General features: G+C 45.7%; 1 protein-coding gene across 1 annotated transcript; it reads right to left on the reverse strand.

Moving 5' to 3' along the window:
* Positions 1-6,800: 6,800 nt before the first annotated feature.
* LOC119336274 (probable auxin efflux carrier component 9) lies at positions 6,801-15,161 on the reverse strand. The gene is made up of 5 exons (XM_037608271.1): positions 14,350-15,161; positions 9,225-9,310; positions 8,977-9,134; positions 7,105-7,181; positions 6,801-7,022 (listed from the first exon to the last, which is right to left on the reverse strand). The coding sequence occupies exons 1-5, from the start codon at positions 15,159-15,161 to the stop codon at positions 6,956-6,958; spliced, it is 1,200 nt and encodes a 399-aa protein (XP_037464168.1). The 3' UTR covers positions 6,801-6,955.
* Positions 15,162-18,434: the final 3,273 nt, after the last annotated feature.

Genomic DNA, 18,434 nt, shown 5'->3' on the forward strand with positions numbered 1-18,434 from the left:
GCTCGCCAGAGAGGTACCCCACTATCTATCTTAGGGTTCAGGATGGGGGCAGCGGTCGCCGGCGGTGGCGGGGCGGTGGCGTGGGGATCGCCGGAGAAAAAGCTCGGCACGGGGGGCCTAGAGGGATGGCCGGGGCGGCGGCGGACCGGCGGTGGGGAGGGTTTTCGGGGCGGGCGGGGCGGCGCACCGCCGGTCGCGGGCGGCGGGGGGCTGCTGTTTGGCCGGTGGTGGCTGGCGGCTCAGTGGGGTGGAGGTTGAAGATGAACTGCAGGCCCTTGATTTCGTATCCAACGGCTGCAAAATCGACTGACCAGAGATGAAAAAGTCAGTCGACCGACGTGTAGCCTCACCTTGCTAGTGCATTCAGTTTCGGCAGCAAAATTCAGTTTCGACAGCAAAATTCAGTTTCGACAGTTAAGTTCAGTTTCGACAGTTAGGTTCAGTTCGACAGTTAAGTTCAGAGATGAGCGGCTGATGTGTTTTACATCTAGCACTTTGTGGTTATGTATATTACGTCATGTATTGGAGATGCTATTAGAATTCCACTCAGGTTAACGTTGTTCGTTGTCTCTCTTGTCCTGCTTCAGCCTCAGCGTCGTACAACTCACCGGAGCTGCTCCAACGACGAAACCCTCCATCACAGTGGAGCAGTACATCGGGCTCCATCTCCGGACGCCTAAGATCTTCTTCCCCTCCTCCGACAGCCAAGTCAGCCGGAGCATCCTCACCGGCCAACCCAATCACGCTGAGATCGACATGGCTTCGCCAAAGAGGTTGTACACTTGTTGCATCTCTTTTTTACTCTACATGTTATATATATTGTCCACTGAGCACTCGTAGTAACAGGAAATATGATTATTTTATCCTACTATATGACAAGCAGTGAGGTACCAGGCAACTTAGCTATCCGTGATGGACTCTCTTGAACGCCATCATTATTTATCTCTGCGTGTTTGAGCTGTGCATTTGTCGATGGGCCTGGAAGTTGAGCTAGTATGGCAGTGGCCTGGGTCCAAAGTAATAGAAGTAGCACAAAAACATTTTTTAGTGTAGTATTTTCCTTGCTCAAGCCTGCCTACTAGAATCGCCAGTGCTTGAAAGGAAAAGTGAATGAAAATCATAGGAATTGGAAAGTTTCCTATGGTACTACTTTTCATGAATTTGGTGCAAAGGAATGGAGCAAAGAAAAACTGTAGGATTTGTTCCTTTAGTGTCTCATTGAAAGAAAAACCGTAGGAATTCTAATTTCCACTTCTCCTCCTTTTCATATTCCTATTCATCAAGCACAAGACTAAGAGATAGTAGCATAATTATAACCGTACATTTTCTTGTGGTTTGACTTAATCTCACCATGCTTTTTTGCATCCTGTGATCTTCCAATTGTTGTTAACCAAACACCCAGATTTGCAGAAATCCTGTTTTTTTTTAATTCTCTGTTTTGCACGTGCATTCCTATCCTATTCCTGTCTATTTCCTATCCCTGCATTATTAGAATCCTCAAATTCAAACATGCCCTTACTCAATTACTTCTGTTATAGATATGTGTCAAAGAAAACCTTGTGTGGTTTGTCCTGCTCCTACGGCGCTGTGTTCCACCCCAGCTCAGCTGCTCCAACGACGGAAGGGTTCACCACAGCAGGGATCCGCTCTCCAAACTGTCTTTCGCCGCCTCGGATCTTCTTCACCGCCGCCGGCAGCCACGACAACTGCATTACCATCATCAACTGAGTAGATGACCTTGAGAACTACACGGGTCCGCAAAAGAGGTCGCACTCTTCCGTGTCTGCTTACGTTATGCGTCGCTTAATATGATGACATGCTACATTATCATCGTGTTCACCTATTAGACTCCGAGTCAGGTCCAAACTAATGCTGAAACTTGAGTTTTTAAATGGTTGTGGGGTACATATTGGGGCAGCAATCAGTACTATCTGTCTACTATCTGGTTAATCTCCGGTGTCTACTATGAGTTTCATGTTGGGTGCAAACAAACATTAAAGGAGCCATTATCTGTATTTTTTAACTAAAACTATTATCTGCCTGCTATCATTGGTTTTGGGTCTATCCACAGTTTGCTACCATCACTCTGGAGTTGTGCATGCACTCCTTACATAATCTCACTATGTTTTATTCCTATGCATGCCAGTTATTGTACACAATGGAACTGATCATGTAGAGCAAAAGAGACGAGCCTTGCGTGGCAATAAAATTTCATGCCAACGTCGTTCCATGGTGGGCGCAAAGGCAGCCCCCCCTCCACCCATTTTGGATCGTAATCAAGAGGAAGATAACTGTTCTGAGGGGGATTTAGAAGGAGAAGACCACTCCTATTTACCCCATGAGGTCTTCGCTCTAACTTGGCATGCTGATGTTGGTAATATCATGCATATGGTGCCTTGCATTGCTTACTGTATACATTAAAGATGTTATCTGCTTAGTTTAGACATGCTTTGTGTCAATGCCATCTGTTTAGTTTCTTTATCATATATGTGAATCATGCAATGCCATCTTGTCTAGCCAGGCATCATATATGTGAATTTTGCAATGCCACCCTGGTTAGCCAGTCATCTTATATGTGAATTATATCATGCCATCATTTTTTTATTACGTGTTAAATTTGTCAACAATTTTAGTACATTCAATTACTCTTCCTGTGCATCAGCCATTCGGCACGGTCATGGAAAAATCTGGAGTGGAAACAAGGTCTTTAGAGAAGACAATGCTATCTGACGAAGCGCATGTCTTGGTGGTTACCGATAGCTCCTCAGAGGAGGATTCAAAGGCAGATGGCCAGTCATATTTCCCCCCCGAGGTGCATGCCCTAACTTGGCAGGGTTATGTTACTCATATCGTGCGTATGGTATCTTGCATTGTTGTGTCATTTACTTAGTTTAGACATGCTTTGTGTGAATGCCACCTGTTTAGTGTCTAATTACCATATATGCGAATTATGCAATGCCATCTTATTGCAAGACATTATATATGTGAATTATGCAATATTATCTTGTTGCAAGGCATTATGTATGTGAATTATGCAATGCCATGATGTTTAGGCAAGCGTCATATATGTGAATTATATCATGTCGTCCTTTTTTTGTATTTCTCATTGCTTTTGTCGACAATGTTTGTATATTCAACTGCTCTTCCTATGCATCAGCCATTTGAATTGGTGATGGAGAAATCTGGAGTGAAAACAAGGTCGTCAGAGCAGACAATGCTACCTGCTGAAGCAGATATCTTGCTGGTTATAGATAGCTCTTCAGAGGAGGATTCAGAGGTAGATGACCAGTCCTATTATCCCCCTGAGGTGTATGCTCAAACTTGGCAGGGTTATATTACTCATATAATGCATATGTTGTATTGCAATGCTTAGTTTTTACATCATATACACAATATTGAATGCCATCTCCTTAGTTGACACATCATATATGAGATTGCCCTCTGCTCACTTCCTTAGTATATAAATCATATATTTGAATTATATCATGCCATGATGTTTACATAGACAGCATGTATCTGAATTATGGCATGCCAACCCATTTTCTAAAGACATGATATAGTTATATCATCTCATCCTGTTTACATAGTCATCATATTTTAAATTATGTCATTCTATCCGTGAATTATATCATGCCATCATGTTTCCATCAACGGCATGTTTGTGATTTATGGCATGCCAACCACTTTAATAGACACATCGTATAGTTATATCATGTCATCCTGTTTACATAGTCATCATATTTTGAAGTATGTCATTCTATCCTGTTTAGTTAGCCATCATACATGTGAAATTGTGTCATGCTATCCTGTTTAATTAGCCATCATATATGTGAAATTATGTCCTGCTATTCTGTTTGCTTAGACAACATAAATGTGAATTATTTCATGCCCTGTTTTCTTCCCTACTATCCATTGCACCTGTCTATCTTACAATGTCTGTACATTCAATTACTTTTCTTGTTTATCAGCCATTTCAATTGGAGGGAGTGATGGCAGTATCCGTGGGAGTAAAAACATGGTCTTCAGAAAAGATCGTGCTACCTGTCGATGCAGATAGAACCACGATTGTACTTGCCCAAGAACCAGCCCCACCACATATAACCCACACTCATGCAGATTGTACCCCTACCCTGTTGGACAGAGAACCAGCTAGACCCCTTCTAACCCCAACCCCAGCAGATAGACACCCAGTTCCCGTTGACACAGCATCGTATCCACCACAGAGCACCCAAACACGAGCAGTTAGTAAGGCAACTGCAGTGCCCAAATCACGAGGACCATCACTCCGAACCCGAAGTCAATGCTTAAAGCAGAAGAAGAATTGTTCTCAGGTCAGGTTCCGTAGCTATGGTTCATACTACTTTGCTCTTGCATCACTGTATTTACTGATACCAACTAATTTCAAATTTGAAGGATGTAATTGAAACTCCAATGGCGCAACAGGTATGTTTTAAACCTGTTTCTTCAACGTGTTTGGCTGTTTGCTGTTGTAACTTGCTCTATATTGATTTCAGTTTCAATTGAATAAACAGTTATGTTCTCATGCCATGCACATTACAAGTGTTGTTATTGCTGTGTAGTTTCCCACACTTATATTCTGTCTATGCTGCTTTGTCTTAAATAGATATGATTTAAACTGTATCTATCTTGATTGGGCAACATAAACTAGAATGATATAGACCATACATTGACCATACTACATAGATATATGTTTGTTTCATGCTGTTATCCTGTCCACCTTACTTCTGAACTGGTTTACCAAAATGAGTTTCATATACTACATTGTAAACCTGAGATGTGTTTGTTTGTTTCTCTTTTAAAACACGGATAAAATATTGGAGAAGAGTACCCTATTATGCAATGGTAAAGGAAGTAGTGTAGATAAGGTTCAAGATAGTGAGACATCCCTGTTGGTCTCCGAGAAAGCTGATAAAAACTATATTGAAGACACTGAGACAACCCCAAAGTCCTGTCTTGATGTAGTGTTCGAGTTACTGGCTACCACTGCTGGCACCAGCTCTTCGAACTCTTTGCCTGAATCAATTCGGCTTCTTGAGTCTCAACTTCAAGTTGAAAGACATCGATCAGATGTTATGCGACAGGAAGCCGAAGGACTGAGGAAGTCCCTGTAGAATTCAGATGCATACTTTCTGGTGCAACAGCAAGCGCTGGAGGATTTAAGCGCCAAACAAGAGAATGTTAATAAGCTTGCTAAGCATCTTGCTAGCATTGTGGGTACCAAGGATATTGTTTCTTGAGCTCTTCTGAAGTGGTTTCAGTTCTATACTCGTTTTGCTGCGGCGTTTATATGCTGCTGTGTTCCCTATATTTGCACTGGTGGTGAACTTTGATGCCCAGTGAATGTAATATGTGTAATAGCCGTGATAGCCTAGTGTAAGTTGCTTGCTTATTTATTTCCTTGTTGTCTTGTTTATTTGTTTGCTTGTAGTCAGTGCAGTTCTTTTTCTGCGGTTTGCTAGTGGCTGCAATAACCTATTTTTTAAAAACTAGGCCATAATAACCATGGGCTAATATTTACTGTAGTGACATTGCGCCTCCTACGGGCCGTAGAAACAGTGGGCCTTCTATGGGCCGTAGAAGCAGTGGGCCTTCTATGGACCGTAGAAGTAGTGGGCCTTCTACGGGCCATAGAAACAATGGGCCTTCTATGGGTCGTATCATCAATGGGCCTTATACGGGCCGTATGATATATTGGCCAAACATGGGCCAAACAGACCGCATTCAGGCAGTAAATGGGCTAGAGTCGGAATCCTCCGTTCATGGGCCGACCATAACAGGCCATCGTTAATAGGCTGTATTTGATGACGCTATGAAAATGGCCCAACATATTAACGGACCACAAACGGGCCGACTGTAACCACGGGCTGAATTTGGCCCACAAACAGAAAATGATAGTAACGGGCCATAAGTAAACGAATGCTAGAAATGAGCCCAAGAATAAATGGCCTCTGAGAAGGCCGAAAGATAACATGGGCTGGTAACGGCCCACCGTAATAACGGGCCGTTAATGCGTATAAAGTTATACACTGTTCTTTACGGGCCAGTTTCACCACGGGCCGTTAATGGGTGTAAAGTGATACACTATTCATTACGGGCCAGTTTCACCACGGGCCATTAATAGGCCAAGAGTTACGTAGGGCCTCATATGGGCCGAAAGACGTCATGGGCCATACCTGGGCCAGAAGTGAAAACAGGCTGGAATCATATTGGATGGCCCAGATGACGCTTCTGGGCCTAATTCGAATAGGGCATAACGGGCCTTGGGTTAGCGCGCTGTAAATGGGCTATATGCGAACATGCCGTTAATAGGCTTTCCATGGGTCGGCCCGCTGCCTTTTGACCAAGTCAAACGGGCCGGCCTTTTCACAGGAATGGGCCTCTGTTGGGTTGTGTCACATATCGACGTATCATAGGCGCCTTCTGTCCAATGAGTGGATGGCATCTGTCCTAGCGATGAGCCGACACGTGTTTCCTCCAGCCAATGATGATTTTACATGTGGAAAATCCCCATTGGTCGGGGCTGTTAACGGGTTATCGAATCCAAAACCCGCCCCGATAGCTTAACGGCGTTCCGTTACGGTGGATGCCACGTGTCGGTCACCCTTAACGAAAGCACTTCTGTGACGCGCGATTTATCGTCATGAAAGTGAACACTTCCGTGATGATAATTTTGGTAATGTGATGGAACACTTCTACGACAGCACAGGTATGACTATCTTGATTCTGTCATAAATTTGTCATGGATGTACATGCATGACAGAAAACACGACCTACTGTGACAAACACGTATCATCATGGAAGTGTATTTTTTTGTAGTGCTTCCGGTCCACCATGTCACGCAATTAATCCATTTGATCTCTTCAAATGTGGTGTATGGCATGCCTTCTATGTACAACACATTCATGCTTTGGTCACATCGATCTTGATACCTCGATCACAGCTCCAATAGAATGTAGTACACAATGGTGACAGGAAGCAAGATAAATATCCCGAGGATTACCCTAGAAAGCACAAAACCAAATGCAGTTGCTCAGATGAAAATCATATAAATGAGGAAAGGATATCTGGGGTAAAGAAACAAACCCAGTGCTCATGATATCTGCATGGACCTTGTACTCTTTAGCATACACAAATGAAATCACGGACAAAGGGAGTGCCGCCTGTGTGCAGCGCGTGAGAAACCTTGGTTAGAAAACAGGATTTTCCTATATATATCATGAGCAATAATTAAACAAGGATAAACATTTTGTGTGTACACAACTAATTCCCTTTATAGTCCAATACAATCTGTGCTATAACTGTCCAATTTCTTGATTGGCTATCATATTCGCTCCTTCTATCGTGTACTTAGACACTAACAAGATTCACGAAATGTGGGTTCCAACAGACTGAAACAGTGATCGGACAAAAATATGGGTCCCAACAGATTGCAGTGGTGATCGGACACTCTCTGAGTAGTCCAAATAGGAAGCTTTTTTGCATCTTTCCAGATAGGATGCATAAGAGCATCTCTGGTTGAGGTCCCTAAATCCTCCCCATATGTTCGGGTGGACAGCCCGAACAATAAAAGCCTCTTCAACGGGGACCTGAAACTCCACCCATAAATGTTTGGACTGTCCGACAGCCTCCAAACCCAGCCCATATGGGCCGTTCAGACACACCCGCCACGACAACCTAAATTCTACCTAGCCCACTTAAGCCCCATATGCAGTCACCCTTTCCTCTTCTCCGTCTGTCTCTCCTTTCTCTCTTTCCCTCTCCCCATTGTGTCCGACTCCACACAGGACTGCCATCGGAGTTTGTGCAAAGCCTCTCGGTCTGCGGGCCTTGAGCTGCTTCCACCTAGGCAAGCGGAGAAGAGAGGCCCTGTCAAGAGCACACTAGACTCACTCCTCCCAGACGACACACACCCTTCCTGAGCGAGGCCACTCACGCAACTCAACATGGTGATGTGGCGTGCATGTGTCCTGTGAAAGGGCGCCCGTGTCGCGCAAAAGGAGTGCCACCTCATCCACGATGTCATGTGGGAGGGAGCGTCGGTCGTGGGCGCATCGACTACCCCACGGTGTCACGCTGGAGGGAGAGTTGGCCGCGCCCATAGCATTGCGTGCTCCGATCGCGTGTTTCTTGCATGTGTGTGCTTCAGTCACGTGTTTGCTGCGTGTTAGCATGCTGTTGGAGGAGGCGCTTTGTTGCATGTTTGCCTGCTGCAGGAGGAGGCTCCTTCCTAGTCGTGTACATTCTCTCCTCAGTGTGTGTGTGTGTGTGCTCTATTTGTGTGCATGTTCTCCTCAGCATGTGTGCGTGCGTGGCCGCGCGTGCGCGCACGTGGGTGCATGTGTGTGCACGTGCGTGCTCTGGTGTGTCCTCTGCGTGCTAGGCTGCTGATGTGCACAAAGTGTTCTATGAAATACCAGAAATGGCGGGGGAAGGCAATCTTGGGGAGTGCCATCGTGTACTCGGACAAAAGGGGAAGAGGAGTGAACACACACGAAGCTGTCCAAAGTCCGTACGTATCCACAGATAAATGGAAGGCCAAATTTGCACAAGAGAATCTCTAAGCCAGTATATAAGCATTCTTTGTGTTAGGTCTGTTTAAGGTTGTGAGGTATGTCAACGGAGGAGGAAGAAGACTTTGGTTCTCTCAATGATTGGAATGTAATGGCCTTAGTCCTTTTTGTTAATATTGGCTCGGCAAGTTGGTACGGTGGTACATGACTTTAAGGAGGTTGACGGTGTTGCTTCATGTGAAAATTGTATGTTTAGCTTTCTATCTAGCACATCGGTGTTGACATGATGATCCTTATTGAAGGCATTATCCTAAGATGTGAAATGTCTAGGTCATATCTTCCACGTTGCATAAAGAAAAATTGTCTTATTGTCTAGATATTAATAAACTCTATTTATCGGGGAAAATAGAAGAAGAAAAATAGCATGACAGGGTGATGTCCTCACCTGTATAACTGCAATGCGCAATAGGGTACCCTGCATGCCAATAGCGAATGACGCGAGCAGCATCGCCATCGGGCCTATCAGAAACTTGAGGATCATTGAAACCAAAGCGATCGCATAGCCGCATGGAATAAACCGTGGCTGTCGCGCCATGAACGTCCCTGAAATACGGATTTTTGTTAACAAAGGGTGGACATGATGATAAATACACGGGTCATTGAAATCCATATCTAAGCAAGGGATTGACGAACCTGATGAAAACATGCTTAGGCCAACTGTTGTTGTCTGTATGGTGAACAAAGAGTCAACGATGATTTTCGGCATCTTGATTCTACACCTGCGAAAATAAGTAGCCATGGCCGCATTGCGGCAATTAACGGATGAGGAGAAATTGTATATATTTACATCTATCTATATTTTAAAAGTGAATACATCACAGGAGAGAAATGAAAGGTTAAATATCCAAAAACATTTAAATAGTTCTTAAGTTTTAGATTGAAAGTGAGTTGATCAATCAGCAAACCCAACATCAACGCCATTCCTACAAAAAAATAATTGTGGCTCAGGCACGCCTTTCTCAAAACATAACTTGCTCAAATAATGACCACGGTATAGTAGTGTTAATTGATGATATTTTTTTGCATACTGACATGCATAGTATTATGCCAGCACCCTCACTGAGCGTAATGCAGAGCTAACTATCAAGTTCAGTCAACGGCAAAGGCGGGAAGACTGTGATTCAACTCGTGGGCCTTCAGGTTGGCCCACTCGCGTACGTAGACTTTCCCAGTGGCTTGCAAGTCTGAACTGGGCTTGGTAAGGGTGTAACGACTTCCTTTTTTAAATAGCTCTTCTTCTTTTTTCATCAGACTTGGACAGGAAGTTGGTGGCTTCGGCCAGGGCTGGGTAGCTAGCTCGTTGTAATTCGAATTGTTGTGTGGGTGGCTGGGTGGATCAGCAAACTTTTCCCCTTTCTCTCTCTCAAACCTTAGATCGAGTTGAATTAGAGAAGTGAGATCCTTACATTTATTAAGAGCTAGCAATCGAAATTTTGATTTCTATGCTAGCCCGATATCCTCTACAAGCAATCGGTTTTCTCCTGATCATATGACTTAATTTGTGCATAACAATATAACATGTAGCAACTTGTGCGTCGTTACATAAAAAACACAAACAAAATCGATCAAAAGCAGAAAAATGAATGTGGCCGCCTATCTATCTGGCGCATGTTGTTTTTGTGTGGCAGTCGATTTCTCTTAGCCATTGGATGTGACCTAAACGGCTGGATGACTTTCTTCTTCCTCACATGTCTATTCATCGTGTTCCTCAAACCTCCCATGACAAACAGACTGTGGTGCTATCACACGTGCCTTGGCACCTTGTCCTCTCCGTGGCCATATACCTAAACCTCTCGAGGCACCGGAATTTCTGCGGCGAGCCCACCCCCTCACTCACCCAATTAGCCCTCGGACCCCCCTCCACACGCTCCAAGTCGCACATTATCGAAGCCTCATTGGCGCTCACCACAGCTCCACCATCTTCGAACTCGGGGCTACACGAGAATCGGTTGAAGGGAAAGAAAGATTTAGTTGCCAGTGAAATACTCAAACGTGAGAAAGAATACCCCCTCTCTTGGTTGGCCTCTTTGCCTCCCCAAACTTATCTTCTTTGTCACATGTAGCACACACGGTCTCCATCTTGAAATCAAGGGCGAACACGCGGTGGCGGCCCGGGGAGGGGGGAGGGGGGCAGGGCCGCAGGGGTTAACACCCCTCTCAATGAACCCCCGATCACATTCCGCGCCTTAAGCGCTGGTTATAGTCTGTTTTGCCAACCAGGGCACACCCACTTCACCTTAGTACAAACCGCAGTAACCAAGTGGGCACCTTAACTGTTGTGCTTAGTTTACTTCTTTGTTGTTGTTGTTCTTCTTCTTCTTCTTCTTCTTCAAATATACAGCTAAAAAACATCGCGGTTTCCCTGTTTGATTCCTTAATTTTTTGTTTTGTTGGCCGGTTTTCTTCAGCTTTTTTTCCTTTTCTCTTTCTCTTTCTTTTGAGATTTCCTTTTCCTTTTAAAATCCGCAACTTTTTTAAAAAAATCATGACCTTTTTATTAAATTCGCTAAATAATTCACATCCGTGAGCTTTTCTGGGGATTCATGATTTTTTGCAAATACATGAACACTTTTCAAAATTTAAGAACTTTTTTGCAAAATCCATGAAAATTTTGAAATTTGCAAACTTTTGTTTCCGATTAGATGTCATTTTTCAAAATCCACAATCTTTGAAAAATCTGTGAACTTTTTTTTATTCATAAACTGTTTTAGATTTATGAACTTTTATCAAAATCAATATTTTTTGAAATCCGTGAAATTTTTGTGCAATTCATCATTTTTTCTTCAATGAACTTTTTAAAATCCGTGACTCGTTTTTGAATTTGTAAACTCTTATTAATTTGTGATTATTTTTATAAATTTATTGTTACTTTTAAAGACTTGTGATTTTTTATGTTTTTTATACAGAAATTTGTGAACTTTTTTCAAATTCGTAAAATTTTTACGAACACTTGGAGTTTTAAATTTGAACCTTTTGAAGTTCATGATTTGTTTTTGAAATTAATGAATCTTTTTCAAAAGAATTCAAATCCATGCACTTTTTGAAATCCATGAACTTTCCAAATTCATAAAAAATGAATATTGATGATCTGCTTTCAAATCCATTATTTGTTTTTTGTATTGGTTAACTTTTTCGAATTTGTGATTATTCCTAAATAATTGTGATGTTTATTTAAATTCTGTGTTTCTTTAAAAAAACATAGTGAAATTTTCACAAATTCACGAAATTTTTAAGAATACATATAGTTTTAAATTTGAACTTTTTGCAATACATGATTTTTTCGAAATTCGCGAACCTATCTCATAAGAATTCAAATCCATCCACTTTTTTGAAAAGTCTATGGTCGTTGTTCAGCGGTCAATGGTAAATGTTGATGTTTTTTTTTTCAAAATATAATAAAATGTCGGCATGGTTTTTGCCTAGCAGACCAAGCAACAGAAGAAATTGGAAAGAGCTAGGTAGGAGGCCTCCCATTGATTGAGCCTCCTCAATCTCCGGCAGGCCATATATTAGCACTATTATATTAATATGGGCTAATGGTCATTGAAAATAGCTACTTAGAGTAACTAACCCAAAAATAATACTTATCGATGCAGTAGTATACTAACTAAAGGGACCGTCCCCTAAAAAAATAACTAAAGGGACCTCCTATTTGGCCCATTCAGAGCCGCTTGGCGCTCCAGGCGCTCGTTGGCGGCACCTAGTGGGCCGGCCCGTAACCTCCTTGAAAACATACGCGAAGAAAAAAATATATTTTCAGCGTCAATATGGGACACGTGGGATTCGAACCCGCATGCCAACGTCGTCACCCAAAGACTCAACGCCATAACCACCAAAAAACAGTGATATTTAATACTCCCTCCGTACTAAGCTTGAGACACTTATTTGGGACGGATGGAGTACTTCTTTTAGGACAACATTAACATATATTTTGTACCCATATAAAACATTTGAAAAAGATCATACATTTGCAATAAAAAAGTTCACCAGCATGGAAAAGAAGTTCAAAATTTTCAAAAGATTAATGGAATTTGAAAAAAGTTCACCGGTTTCGAAAAAAGTTTCATTGAATTTTGAAAAACTTCAAGAGTTTGAAAAAATAAATCATCAAATTTTAATAAAAACATGAATTTGAAAAGTTCATCAATTTTGCAGAAAAGTTCAGAAAATTCAAGAAATATCATCAATTTTTTTAAAAAAAATCACCGATTTTGAAAAATGAATTCACCATTTTGATGCTGAAAAATTTAATCGTGAATTCAAAAAATTTCACGAGTTGTCAAAAAAAGTTCACAAATACAAAAAATCATTGGTTTTGAAACAAGCTCATCGAATTAGAAAAAAAATTCATTGATTTTGACAAAAAAAACAAATCATTGAATTTGAAATGGTCCATGCATTTTTAAAAACAAGTGAAAGAAAAGGAAAAGAAGATTAAAGAAAACACAAAAGAAAAGAGGAAAAAGATATCAGCAGCCATAACAAGTGAGTTATGGTGAGTGGCTAGTGCATTTTGGATAGAAAAGGTGGTCGCAAGTTCGAATCATCACGCGCGTGACTTTTTTGCATGGTTTTAAAAGAAAAAAACCAACGAAATGGACCGGCCCAGCAGGGAGGGAGGGATGTGCGGCCGTTTGCAGGTATCAAAGAAACGAGCACTTAAGCAGCCCAAACAGTTGCCCATGTGTCCACCATGACCATCTCGGAGGCATCCTACAAGTATACTATAGTCCTTGTGTGAACTGCGAGCCACTGGAGCAAGCGAACAGTTATGGCTAAAATGTGACGGTACAGTTAAAGAACTATGTACACCGACAAATCCATTATTTTTCAAATTTTCCAATATTTATTCGAAAAAATGTGAACAAATTTCCTTAAAAAATTTGAATAATGTTTGAAAATTGTGAATTTTTTTCGAAATTGAAACAAACTTTTAAAACGTGAAAAATTATTGAACATATGGACAAAATTTTGGAAATTCCATCTGATGTACAATTTTAAAATACACACCGAACAGTTTTGCTTTATACGCTGAACAAATATTTAAATTCATATTAAACATTTTTCTAATATACACCGAACAATATTTAAATAAATATTGAATATTTTTGTGATACACGCTAAACAATTCCATCTGCGGTCGCCGTCCGGACGCAGCAGCAGGGCATACCGGGCCACCCCCGGCCCGGCCAGGCCCAAATCGAGCCCGCTAAGCCCCGCCGGCCGCGCTGCAGCAGGTCGGCGCCAGCACCCCAACGCCCATCGCCGCTTCCCCGCCTCCTGGAAGCCACGCCACCGACCCGCCCTGCTGTCGGCCCGCCCAGACCCAGATGGGGCCCGAAGGGCCCAGATCTGGGCCGAGCGGGCGCCGCCTGGCCGCGCCGCCGCGCCACCCCGCCACCAACGGCGACACCGCCGTCCAGCCGATCTCCCGCGCCGCGCCAGGAATCCCCGCCACCACGCCGGACCGCCGCCGCCTAGGGAGCACCCCTCGGCGCCCTGCGGGAGGGGGAGAGAGGGAGAGGAAGCTGGCGGAAGGAGAATCGGGGCGCGACCGGTCGCCCGCGGGGGCGATGCGATCGCGAGAGATGTCCTCTCATTGCTATGCTTGTAACCCCCCCTAATTAAATTTCTTAGTTTCCTGATCAATCTATCTTCAGGGCACTTTTGAAGATGATGGAAACCATTTCCCGCTGACGCACCGCGCTAAACTACTGCCAAGTGGAGTATGAATGAACTCTGAAAGGAAGGGACTTACTTGAATGCGATTAGAGCCCAAAAGAGGCCAAGGAAGGTAGCATATGTGTTTGGGATCTTGAGAACCTTTTTCCCTGTCACAAAAGCGACATGGCTCATCGATGGAGGTGGCGGCAACGCGACATCCTCTGCCTCCGCGACCTCGGCATCTGCACCATGAGTCGGACTCGCCTCTCCCACGACCGCGGTCGACGTTGTCTGGCTGGCCGCGGCCATGCCTTGTTGTGCCGCCTGGACCTCCGTGCTTTCAACGTTCTCCGGCGACGCTGGGGCGGGGCCGACCTTGGTGCTGCCATCCTTCGCCGCCATGTACTCGTACATGAAGATGACGACGTTGTACCAGACGCAGAGCTGCATCACGACGATCTGTTTCATGAGGTCCTTGGACGTGGGTCCGTACAGGGCGCCGAGGAGCGGCACGCCCATGACGATGGTGCTGGGCAGCTGCGCCATGGAGAAGGCGGTGATCACCCACTGCAGCGGCGAGGCCGCAACCTTGCCGTTGCCGGCAGATGTGTCGCGGCGGCGGGGGGATGACCACGCCGCCCACGCCACGAGGCCGAGCAGCATGACCCCTTTCTGCAGCGTGTCGGCGGCCACGAGGCGGCCGTTCATGGCGTAGGGATCGTTGGTGGAGACCATGTCGAAGATGAGCGCCGGCATGGCGTAGGTGGCGACGAAGCGGTTGATCCCCGCGCACTGCTCCTCGGAGAAGGCCTTGAGCCACCGCACCGACGCGTAGCCCAGCGCCGCCGCCGTGTACAGCGGCGCCATCGCCTCCACCACTTGGTACACCGCCGAGCCCGTGATCATGATCGCTCCGCTGCCCTATGCTAGCTTGATACGGTGAGATCGATCGATGACACTGTGCAACTTGAAGGCTCTTTTGTGCGTTTTGGCGTGAGAGTTTTGGGTTTGAAGGCTCGTGTAACTATATATACAGTCATCATGTCTGCGCCGCCGGCTGTGGCAGGTCGAGGCTTGAAGCGGATGCTGACTCCACGACGTTACCTTAGAGCATCTACGGCCGCCGGACGCCCCAAACCAGCTCTATACGCTATGCGCCTGGCAGGGCAGCGTGTGCCGCCGGCCGTGGCACGTCCACGGTTTACGCGGATGCTGACTCCACGATGTTATCTTAGAGCCGGACTACGCAAATCCGTACCTGAAACGTCCGCGGACGCGTTTAGGAAATGTCCGCTCGCACTGCCCGGTCACATCTTAAATTTCGCTTCTCACAACCGGACACCAATTAATATACCTTAAATCCATACAAACTGATGCAACTATGCAAACGATACATTACACACATCTTCCGACTACTACATCAAAATATGCCATGGGACTACCAAAATTTGACATGTTTAACCTATACATGCTAACTATGGAGAAGATCATCCACGGCTGCGTTTGCCATTTCCGGTGCCCTTGCCGCCCTTCTCGTGGAAGTAGCGGTCGAAGATGCAGTAGGGATCGAGCCGGATCTGTTCGTCGCCGAAGCTGTCCAACCCGTCGCTGTCGTCATTCTCCTCCTTGGGGGGCAGTCCGGCCATGGCACGGACCGCCCGATTCTGCACTCGGGCGAGGGTGCACGTTTTCCTCTGCTGCTGCTTATTTACAATACGGGCGCGGATGGCTTCCTCCTCTCTGGTCGCCCGCGCCGCCACATCACCCGTTTCCACCTCCGTCATGTTGGCAGCGAGGTGGGCCTCGGCCGCCCTCATCCTCTCCTTCCAACGGTGGGCACACCGGTCCCGGTAGCACTCATATTCTGACGGACCCATGATGGGGAAAGGGAGATTGAAAGGCTCCCAGAAGGACCGTGATGATCCAGCCCTGGAGGATCCGAGTGCCCGATGCGCCGACACCATGGACTTGCGTCAGATAGAACCGTTGTCGGTCGGGTGCTGTCCTCCCGAGAGTGGCAGAGTGTAACGCGGACGGCCAGTGCCTCCTCCAACCCGCACGGGACGATACCCCAGTCGATGGATCCGGACTGGTCAGAGTCAGATCTGCTACCCGCCATGCCAGAGAAGGCCAGAGATCGCGGGACGGGAGCTTGGGTGGCGCAGTGGAGTGAAGGGGGGTGGAATGAAGTGGCTAGGTTTTGGTCCCGGGAGAGGATGGGGACGAATATATGTGGGGTCAGTTGGGCCAGCGTGGGTCGGGTCCGCCATGGCGGACGCGCCCGGGCCTCCCCATATCCGCCCCATATTTGGGCTGGATATGGGGGTGCCAGTCAGTCCGGACGTTTGAGGCCGGTTTGAGGCGTCCGTCTGGGTCAGATATTTCTGACCGGTCACAGACCAGGCTGTACGACCGGGTGTGTGAGGGGGGTTTGAGGTGCCCAGTTGTAGATGCTCTTACTCTACTAAAAGGCTAGTCTACTAGACTGCTACTAAATGACTACGTTTTGCTAAAGCACATATATGCCATAATTAAATATTGCACATCTAAGTTCTTGTTCGCACACGAATACGTCACCGTGTACCTTCAACGTCGGTGCACCACATCTCATGTCGAAGGAGCCTCGCCGGAAGCGCGATATGCAGGATGGCCGGCGAGAACTTTTGAGGACACGAAACCCCACACGCCCAGAAGGGGCCCTGTCTGGACAAGCGGCGGCTATGTATTTCTCTAGTTCGGTTCGCCCGCCCTAGAGCCTCCATGATCGCTGCCCTTCAACACAAAGAACGAGAGAGAAAAAAATGAAGAGATGTAAAACTAGGTTAAAAAGTAGATGGGTTTCGCGATTGTGTATTGTTCGATCGACCGTCACCTCTCATCTATTTTATATTTATTTATGAGGCGGTTGGACTTCCCATACAAGAGAATGACTTTCAATCCCGTCTAAATCTTTTCAAAATTAAACGAACTCAGATTTAGGTAAGTCCGAGATAACAATTAGGTTTTTGGGACCCACAGTCCATAAACGACCTTAGATGAAGATGAGCCCAAAAGCAAATTTAACTATTTCAACGAGGCGAATAATTTTCATGTTGAACATTTTTTAATTGAAGAGCATCTTGAGGGCCGAGGTAGCTGGTGCGAACCATCAGTCATCACCCACACGGGTGTGTGATGTCCCGGGCTATTTTTTACTCATAGTCGGTCCGGAGTGCATCAGCTCTAATTTTTGCATATGACCTCAGATTGAGATGCTTTGCATATTAAAATTGGTTAGCTCGACGCGACGAAGACGGTCCATATATAACACTCATTCATCTGAGATCGTCTTGGAGTCATAGTCGGCCAAACAGTACTCTGAATACAAAAAATTGGCAATTCAAGTAGAATTTGGGTCCGCGAGATGAGATCGGATAGTGATGACCCAAACATTTTTCATCCACACGGCGATTTTTGATATTGGACACTTTTTCATTTTAGGCCATCTCATATATGAAGATTTATGCAAACATTTTTTCTGTTTTAAATATTTGACCGGGTCACATAGATGTAAAATACTTAGGGGCATGTTTGGTTGCCCGCATCGAGCACAACCAGACCCGCACGGGAAGGAAGAGGCCTGTTTGATTGCCTGGTTTCACTGTTGGGCCTGCATCGCATGCTTCTCAAAGCAGCCCAGAGCCTGGCTCGCTGGAAACGCTCAGATCAGCAGTTTCTCACGAGCCAGGCTGAGTGCGGCGCGTGGTCGCACGGGCGGGTGCGAGGCGAGGGCGAGGGGGGATGGCGGGAGATGGAAATCTGGCGCGTCGTCCCGGCGCCAAATCTAGCCTCACCCCCCTTTCACTCGCTCACCCATAGCCATTGTCCCCCTTTCTTCCCTACTACCTCACCACCGATGGCGGCTGCGATTTCAGATTTACGCTAGAGGGGGCAGAGGCGGCGGCGTTTGCCGCAGATCTGGTGCTCCCCTTGCTGTTGGCCACCGTCTGCTCGACCTTGTATGTGCCATGGCTCCCCCTAAGTCGTCCTCGTCTCCGGTGCCGGTAAGCAGCACCCCTCCCCCCTTTGTTATCTCAGTGCTTAGGCCGTTAGGCTAGGTGTAGGATCTGTTTCCCACTGAACGAACCGTCGATGTCGACTAGGTTATGGACACACGGATGAGGCTGATAATCCAGGCAG

The sequence above is a fragment of the Triticum dicoccoides genome, chromosome 7B (assembly GCF_002162155.2).
Source record: "Triticum dicoccoides isolate Atlit2015 ecotype Zavitan chromosome 7B, WEW_v2.0, whole genome shotgun sequence".
Classification (NCBI taxonomy): domain Eukaryota; kingdom Viridiplantae; phylum Streptophyta; class Magnoliopsida; order Poales; family Poaceae; genus Triticum; species Triticum dicoccoides.

Coding starts and splice junctions, on each gene's coding strand:
- LOC119336274 (XM_037608271.1), bottom strand. CDS start 15,161: ATGATCACGGGCTCGGCGGTGTACCAAGTGGTGGAGGCGATGGCGCCG. Junction 9,311..14,349: donor TGGGCTCTAATCGCATTCAA/GTAAGTCCCTTC, acceptor TTATTTTCGCAG/GTGTAGAATCAAGATGCCGA. Junction 7,182..8,976: donor TGCGCATTGCAGTTATACAG/GTGAGGACATCA, acceptor CGCTGCACACAG/GCGGCACTCCCTTTGTCCGT.